Genomic DNA, 9,020 nt, shown 5'->3' with positions numbered 1-9,020 from the left:
ACGAGCCCTTTCCTTAGGCTTGTCCCCCCTGTGAAGCCGCGGCCCTCCCCGGCTCTGCGGGATGAGGCGGGGCCGCTGAAGTTTTTCGGACCGCGACCGGTGGCGGCTGCGGAGAGCGCCGGGGCTCCCCGTGCCCCCTCAGCAGGCTCCGGGGCCCCGAGGGACGCCTCGCGGGGGCAGCGCCGGCGCCCGCTCTGCACCGCGGGTCCGGGGAGGGGGGGGGGAAGGGGGTTCCCCGCAGGGCGGCCACGTGAGGCGCGGCCCCCGGGGCGCCCCGAGGCGCGGCGGATGGTGGCGGCGGCGGGCCCGCCCCGTCGGGGGCGTCTCCGCGGCGGCGCGGGGCCGCCTCCGCCATCCCCGCCCCCGGCTCCCCAGTCGCGCCGGCGGCTGGACGGGAGCGGGAGTCGAGGCGCGCTGCCGGCCCGCCCCGTCCCGAGCCGACCCGAGCGGGCAGCGCCGGGGGGAAGCCGCCACCCCATGCGCTGAGGGGCGGCGGGATGGGGCCGCGGGGCGGTGGCGGCTGGGCCGGCCGCGCCGGGGCGCCGGCTCCCGGTCGGACGTGCCTCCTGCCGCTGCTGCTGTGCGCCGCGCTCCGGAGCCTGTTGGCCAGCCCCGGCAGCGAGGGTGAGCGGGGAGCGGGCGGCGGGGCCGTCGGGGCAGCGCCCGCCGAGGGGGGAGGCTGCCCGGCGGCGCGCTGCCCCGGGCTCGCCTGGCTCCGTGTGGGAACGTTCTGGGGGGGGCGGAGGGGGAGCTCTGCCCGCGGGGAGGCGGGTGCCGCGTCGGGGGCAGCGGGCGGCACTGGCTGGTGGGGCTGGGGGGTCCCGGGGCGGCAGGGCGGCAGCCCGGGTGGGTTTGCGCGGGTGCCTTGCCACGGGCGCGCTTTGCCGTGGGGTTGGCTGTGGTTTTTTGGTGGGGGGGTGCGGGTGGTGTTGCGGAGATGCTCGTGCACGGGGGCTTCTGCCCGGCTGCGTTCCAGAGCGGTACGCCCCGGGGGGGGGGGGGGGGGGGGGGGTTGCGCAGGTGCGGGCGGGCGGGGCTGTAACTGCGGGGCTTCGCCCGGGGGAGTTTGCGGGGGTCGGGGGGTCTGGCGGGGGGGGGGGGGGCTCCCGGCGAGGAGCCCCAGGAGCTCTGGCCGCAGTGCGATGACTTCGGGGCTTAAAATACGGGCGTGAAAAGGAGGAGAAGCCGCGGAGGTGCCGGGGTTTCACCCGCAGCGAGCCGAGCGCGGCCGCTGGGGACGGATCCTCTGTATTTTACATACGTTTAATCTCTGCGAGGCCAACAGCCCAAACCGAGCGTCCGGGCTGCTTGTCTAGCAAGGGACTTCCAGGCTCTCAACCCGGGCTGTTTTCCTCTCCGTGCGTGGCGTGGGCGCTGCTTGGGGCTCTTCGTTGTTATTTGTGAATCCGCGGGCGGGCTGCGACGCGAGAGCAGTGGGTGAAGCTGGGCATCCGAAGGGGACGCCGGCTGCTCCCGGCGGGCTGTAATTATCTGTGAAACCCCTTCAGAGGGAGGAGGCGTGTGGGGCTTGGTGAGGGAAAATCGCAGCAGAATTTCAAAGATGTGGCCTGAGGTAACCGGCTAGCTGTAATTCATTTTGGAGAGTGAGAATAATGTGAATGGCAGTCTTCTGTTTTGGTTTTTTTTTTTTTTTTTTTTAAAGAAAAAAAACAAAACTGCTGAGAAAGGGGAAGACGCAGTTCCTCTGTGTGAAGATATCAAACGTTCAGGAAGTGCACTGGTTTGGGGAGTGATGGAAATGGCTTTGGCTTTGCCTTGGTAGGAGGACGATGGGCCCAATCCTTCAGCCTCATCGTGGTTTCAGATGATTTCTCCCATGAGAGCGATGCCGGGGAGGGAGGCGGTGTGGCTGCTCTCCCCATCACTTGGGGGGCACGCCATCCGTCATGCGCCCGTCTGCCCTCGGACTCAGCCGAGGGACTGGCAGGTGCTCCGACACCTGTCTTGGGTGTCCTCGCCAGTTCTTGGGAAATCTGAATGGTACTCATGGGGTCAGTGGGACCGTTCGCCGAGCATAGAGGTGTCTCTGCATGAACAGGCAGCTGCAGAACAGAACTCTGACACGATAGGAAACGATACTGGAAAGAATTAATGAAGCTGCCCAGCAAAGGGCTTTAGTGTCGTCATTACAGGCGTTGCATGGGAATGTTACAGTAGGGATCAGCAGCATGAGCGCTTGCTTCGGGGTCTCTCTCCCCTTACTTTTCTGACTGCTGCTCTCTAATTCGTGTCTCTTCAGTAAATGCAAAGCTAAAAGACTGCTGGTAGGAGGGGTCCGGCTGCAGACCTGAACTTATTCAGTAACTGCTGTCCTTTGCTGCTAGGAGATTTATTTGTAAACAAGCGTTATTTGACAAGTGCTTCTCACAGCATGTCTCCTTTGCCAATTACTACTGAACAGCTCCGCTTCTGGGAACGGCTCACTCTGCAGTACATGGAGTCTAATGCATGAGAAACCTCCGATGCTGAAGTCCACCTGCCTAGCTGTATGCTGCTGACAGGTGTCACCAGTTTGGGTTTGAAAAGTTCGGTTTGGCTGCTTCTGGGCTCTAATGAGAGAGATCCTCCCCTGGGGTTAGTTGTCATATTCAGCTGGTTGGGAACTTTTGCTCGGATGGAGGTAGCCATCTTAGACCTGTGAACAGTATTTTCAAAAGTTGGCGATATTGTTTTCTCTGGGTTTTGTTTTTTATTATCCCTCATCCTACTCACCAGGTGAGTTAAACAGCTAGCTGATACCCTGTGCTGTGTAGGTATGTAACACGTATGTAGTTGCATAAAGGATGACAAATTCTCTTAATTGCTTTTTTCTTTAACAGTGCATCACATTTTTTTTCTTCTCTGAATCTTAGTATAATACACAGTGACTTTGTAGGATAAGACATATGCAGTTAACAATTCACAGTGCGTTATTTTCTGTTTTACCCTCTAGCAGAGGGATGCTTTAGGGGATAATGCTTTAAAAATCTAGGTTAAGATTTGGAGGGGGAAAAAAAAGGAAATTCAGTGTTTGGGTTCCTCAGCATGGAAATAGCTTTTTGCAAGGGCAGCTGAGTTTCAGGAGGTCCTGCCATTTTTGTGGGGAAGTATGAAGTGCCCAGCCTGCATCGTAAGCCTGCTCACCTTCATAGGTATCTCCAGTTATGGATTGGAAGATATACATTGGGACAACCAAATTATTTTTTTCCCCAGATTTTCCTATAATAGGGAAATAAAATTTATTTCAATCACCTTTCTCAGTTTATATGCTAAAAACAGAACATGTGGTGAAGGATGAAGGCTCAGTGCTATTTCATGCATTTTCAAGTATTATCTAGCCATTATTTTTAACTCTTTAGCAGAGTTCATTGATTAGAACCAGAGATTTCCTTTTTCCCTATGACTGTTTTTACACATTCAGAAATTAGTCACAAGGAGAATATTCCAAAGAGCACACTGAAATTATTACGTAATTTCAAAGTGCTGGTATTTCAGAAGTACACTATTACTTTAAAATGCATTCCCTATGACAATACAGCATGAGAGGCAGCCCTGCAGTATGCAACTGGGCTTCCTGCACCTCGTTTGGTTTAAAAATGTTTGTGTGTTACATCTTTCTGTTGTAAGTATGAGGGTTTGGGAAGTGGCTTATATGAATTATTTATGTGAAACATGGAATGAACGAGGGAATTGTTTAAAGACCTCCCTCCCCACCCTAAACTTCATGATTTTTACGCATCGCCTGTGGATTTGGATTGGTTTGCAGATCTTATCTGGACGTCACCCAGATGACCTTAAAAAGCATCATTCGGGCGAATTAAAAGAATGGAGTACATTACATCTGATTGCTTGTAACAAAGTAACTCCACAACATACTTGCATGATTGTCATTGAATACAAAGTGTATTTCATTTTAGGGCTTTTCAGCAGAAGTAAGTGCTGATGAGGAAGTGCTGTAACAACGGAGTATATTGTTAAGCAAATCAAAAGCAATACAGTTTGAAGTAATGACATTGACTTAAATAGACAAAGGTGAGAGAGACTAAACAAGTCTGGTGTTGTAATGTGTTGTGTTTGTTTTACCACTAGAAGGATATTCTTTAGTTATAAGCTCCTGTGTTTGGCCCTCTTCCTCTTAATTCTTCCAGTGTTTTTTTGAAGCTCGCTTTATCTTAATGTATCATTTTTTATTTGAATGAATGAATAAATGAGTGCAATTAAAGGGGTGGGTCTGGTGCAGGCAAAAATAAAGGAAGGTTGTAATTTGCAGGTTATTCATTTCAGAGCCTGGAATGAGCCTACCTGTTCTCAGTGTGTTTACTTGTGTGTGTGTTGTTTCATACTGACATAACTTCTGTGTCATGGCACACAGGATAAATGCATATTTAGGTGTAACATCACAATATTTATCTTTAATCAGTGAATAAAGTCTTTTTCAAGGAGGTGTTTTGTGTGTTGAGTAGAAGCAGGTGTGAAAATAGTCTTAATTTTCGTGCCAGTGTATTCCCATTAGCCTAAAGCTTTGGGTAAAAATGCACTTGATCAGAACATTTTGCTTATTTGGTTGCTTTTAGTAGCTTGGATTTGTATGTCATGCATTCACGCAGCTATTGCATTTTGTGTAATTCTGTAGGTATAAAGTACTGCTAGCATGCATATGCCTTGTGTTTGCAGAATGGGTAAGTTTGGGCACGTTTCAGTCCAATCACGGTGCTTTGTAAGGAGGCTTTGAGGAGGTATCTGTTCTTAATTTTGTGCATTGGAATGGATCCCTGTCTGCTTTCTGTGATAGCGGAGGGTAGTCTCGGTGCCGTGTGTTTATTTTACTCATAGGAGTAATCCCATTAACTTTTAAATTTACTGCAGTGGAATTACTGGTATGAGGAAGGACAGCTCATATTTAATGGTCTTTTTGGGATCAGGCTGATGTGTGATATGTGGCTTCTCAAGAGGTTTAGAGTGACTCAATCATGGCTTCAGAATGGAAACTAATATCCTTTTGATAGTAAAACAACATTTGAAACGCAGCACTTTTAAGTAGATGACTAAAAGCATTGCTGCCTAGTGAAACATTTAAAAAAAAGGGAAATAAACAATAGCAAAGATTGACTCCAGGATAGTACCTATTTCCTTTTGAAGCTTATCTTAAAAATTGCAATAAATAGAGGAAAACAGACAAACTGTCTTAAACGGAACCACTGACAGACCGTCTGCTTATAGTATTGTAAATGTTGACACCATAATTTGATGTGTAAAGCAGCTATTTGCACATCAATTTACAGACGGGTAAACTGGCAGGTACCTTGGGAGAAAGGGAAGAGTTAGCGTGCTTGCCTGGCAGCTTCTTCCCCCTTTGCTGTTAACTCTCCCACTGTTACCTAACTTTTTAGCTCCTGTGGACAGTGCATCTCCATGTCTGCTGTTCTCTTTCTCTTAAATAAGAAAACAATCTTGCCTGTAAAGAAATGTTTGTTCTTTGCACTAAAATGCAAAGTGTGTTGCAGCAGGATCTGCGGGGTGAAGGTAGGAACAGGGTTTTGTAGTATCTGTCAGAAACTGCAAGCCCGGGACAGTTTATTATGTGGTGCCTTGCTCTCTGGTCTTGCCAGTTGTACGCTTCATTGTTCTGAGGATTTCCGCGCGGCTTCTGCAGGAATTCTTGTTTGCAGCACGCGCTGAGCGAGTGCAGAGCCCTTCACCTGGGAAAGTCCAGCTGAGATCGCTCAGCTGAGCAGTGGGGTTGGACCCTCTTGGCTTTAGGTTCTTGAGCAGAAGTGGGGCTGTTAGATCCCCCCCGGTCTTTCTGACTTGGAGCTATGTTTTTAGTGGTCTGTTTCTGTAAGTGTGCAGGTATGTATATTCTTGAATAGAGATGAACTTTAAAAATTACTCAGGCTTCAAAATAAAAAGAAAAACTATTTTGGCATTTTTTTTTTTTTTTAATATTCTCACTTCCTCTTTAGGAAAGAAATCTAAATCTGTATGTGGTTCAAGGGCAAAACGAGATGTAAAAAACCAAAATGCACACTTTGAAGAAGCACTGAATTTCGTAGTTTTTAAGTGTTCACTGCTATGGCGGAAAGTACTTGGTGCAGCTCTTCGGCAGATACTCAGCCTACTATCCATTATGAAGGTTTTTTAAAAAAAATTAAATAAAATCTTTGGCTTACAGTAAAACATCTAAACACAGAATTGAAATATCTGTCATAAGTGCACCTTTCTCTCTGGCTGTAAGTGCTGGTGAGAGATGGGGCCTCATTTCAACCAGGGTGGACTTCAGATAGGTATTTTTCTTTACGCAGAGAATGTTGCAGAAATACTGTGTTAATGATTGCATTGAGATGAAGGATTTTTTTTTTTTATAACTTGATCTTTACTAAACTCATTTTCTTTGATCTCTGCTGTAAAATTGATGCATATTTTAAAAGCTAGTAGAGAATCCTTTTTTCCTTTGAAAATATATTTTGTTCTCAAGATGTCTCTATTTTTTGGCACAGGCGGAACGGAGAGAGGGATTGTCCTCTGTGTTCACATCACGCCTGTCCCTCACTCTGCTCTGTGGCTGGCTGGACATTGAGGTGACAGGTTTTGCTGAGGTTAAAGCGTTTGCTGCCCCGGTTGCTTTCGCAGCCAGCTGTATTGGCAGACTTGAGCACTGGCCTTCAGTAGCTTCGGTCTCTCTAGGGATTTGTTACCCTTTCAGTTGTCTCTTTGACCTATTATATCTCTTACAGTCTCAGTTTTGGTATTTGCTATGGCTTTGGTCAGTGCGGTATCTGAGCCTCTCCGAAGGTTTAATGCGCTTATCCTCGTGGAGGTAGAAAGCAATTATCCCTGTCTTCTGCAAGGAAGCTGGTGGAGAGGGGACAGTCAGGAGGAGATGCAGGCACTGTGATTCACAGCGCCTGACCTTCTGAGTTTGGGAGGTGGGAGGTCATGGGTGGCTGTTTGCAGAGGTCCAGTGGCACGTTGCCTGCTGTGGACAAGGGTGCTGGGACCCGCAGGCTGCGCTGGGCTGTGCGTATGAGCACTCTGCTTTGCAGAGAGGGCTAAACATGCTTTGGGGCAGAATAATTGCCATGGGGGCATTCAGTGTGTGGTGTGACTGTCCCACAGGGGGTGTCACTGATGGAAAAAAACCCTCCTTTTCTCTCCCTCTTCCCTGGTATTTGAGTTGTGCGGCAGGTATGTTAGGAGGACTTTGACCTGCTGCCTGGGTGACCACTAGTTGGAAGGACGAGAGATGCCTCTTGGAGAAGGTGATGTAGCACCTACTACCACAGCAGATTGGGGAATACCTACATGAGCTGGTCTAGCAGCTCTGGAGGAGAAGGTGACTTCTGCCCCTCCTCTTCCCCCTGGTGAGCTTCTGAGCATCAGCAGGGGGTCAGCTGGTGTGCACCTGAGCAAACTGCTTTGGAGGGGGTTGTGCATGGAGAGGAAGCAGTCCGCTGCAGACGTCGAGAGGTTCTAGGCTCAGGTGGCTGTGTACCGGATACTGAGCCTGTAGGAGAGAGGGTAGGACCCTGTGTTTGCAGGCTTTCATGCCAACGACTTCATTTTGGTGCAAGGGGCAGTACTGAAGTGTCTTGCCAAGGTATTAACTCCTGGGTTCTCTAACCTGGATCACTTAATGCTAGAAAGAGGTCAGAACAACCGATTGAAACTTTGTAATTCTCTGAGGGGTTAGAGAAACACCTGGGGGGGAATTAATTCTTCAGCATCAGTAATGTGCATTTCATGATGTTTCTGGGTGGACTTGTATCATTTTTTAAACTGTTTTGCATGTCCCAAACCAGTGAAACTACTTGAGGAAACTATCTGTATATTTGCCTTCTCCAAAAAAATAAGTCATTTTGGTTTATCCCTCTTTGCTTTTCCAATGTTCACGTGCAATTTCTTCCTAAAACGTGTTGGCAATGTGCTGTTCTCACTAGCAACCTCCACCCTCTTCCCTGACCAGAAATAGAAGGGATAAACTGTCAGCCCCCCTGAAAAGCCAACAGATCATCTTAAACATTTTTTTGCTCCCGAATGCTATCTAAGCATTATGTCAGTTCCTTTTTTTCCTACTTGAGTGAACTCAGTGGCAGCGGAGTAGTCATTATTGTCAACAGGAAGGCTTTATTGGCGCTGGACAGCGGGGTCTCGCGAGTCCGCTGGCAGTGAAAGCTGACAGCCCTGACAGCTCAGATGTGTCTGTGCTGAGCTTCTTTACTTTTGTTGAGTTTAGTTATATGCATAACGGAATTTGTCCGTGTCTTTTAGGATACCTTTTAGGAACAGAGGCTGTATTGCTTTTAGTTGGCAATGCTCTGATTTAGGGAAGAAGGTGACATTTCAACTCAGCACTGCCAGCAGGGCTTTTGATTGCACTGGGAAGCTGTTAGGATTTTAGAGCTTGGCTTGATGTGAGTGCTTAATAAGGTGCTTGCTTTAAGTAGGGTCTTGAAGAAACTGGCTGTCTCCTTCAACCATTTGCAGATACCCTGGGTCTGCAGGCAGCGGCTGGTTTTTTGTTTCTCCACGCAGGCTGGTTGTCAGGTTGCTGGCTGCGGGTGCTGCTTGTATCTTGCCTTCAGTGGAAGCTTCTTTTTCATTCTTAATGGCAGGGTGATACTTGCTGAGATGGATTCCCCAAAGATTTGTGCTGCAGCCATCTTGGAGATCTGCTGTTGTGTTGGTGCAGCGTTGTTTCCAGTGGATCTTATGAGTGGTGCTGGAAGCTTTTTACTGACTTTCCTCACAGTGAATAATTCATTTTCAGTTAAATAGTGATTTGGTGGGAATGGGAGTATTTGCTGTTTAAGAAAGGCAAAGCATACTGGAGTTCTTAAGTTTCCAGGCACTTTAGTGTCAAGGTAATGATCTCCTGACCACTTCTGCTTTGAAGTTGTGCATGGTGGGAAGAACATATGACTGCCTCTTGTCTTGAGTTAGAGTCCTTGTAAGGAAGAAATCTGCATGCAGTTTCCTACTTGTTTTGGTGAGTCTGGTTATCGAGGTGAGCTTTTGGTCCC

The 9,020-nt window shown here is 48.7% G+C and overlaps 1 protein-coding gene across 12 annotated transcripts in view; it reads left to right on the top strand.

Annotated features, from left to right (window-relative positions):
* Positions 1-379: 379 nt before the first annotated feature.
* The window catches only part of EPHA5 (EPH receptor A5), a 209,888-nt gene continuing 201,247 nt past the window's right edge, over positions 380-9,020 (top strand). For 6 of the 12 annotated variants that reach the window (XM_075421282.1, XM_075421280.1, XM_075421281.1 and 3 more), the window contains exon 1: positions 383-624. In XM_075421282.1, coding sequence (XP_075277397.1) covers positions 498-624 — 127 coding nt within the window. In that variant the 5' untranslated portion in view covers positions 383-497. Of the gene's footprint in view, positions 625-9,020 lie in introns of all 12 variants that reach the window. The other 6 variants (XM_075421270.1, XM_075421273.1, XM_075421274.1 and 3 more) reach the window with 2 other exon arrangements.

This window comes from Opisthocomus hoazin, chromosome 5 (assembly GCF_030867145.1).
Source record: "Opisthocomus hoazin isolate bOpiHoa1 chromosome 5, bOpiHoa1.hap1, whole genome shotgun sequence".
NCBI classification, from domain to species: Eukaryota; Metazoa; Chordata; class Aves; order Opisthocomiformes; family Opisthocomidae; genus Opisthocomus; species Opisthocomus hoazin.
This window is presented reverse-complemented; position numbering and strand designations above follow the sequence as displayed.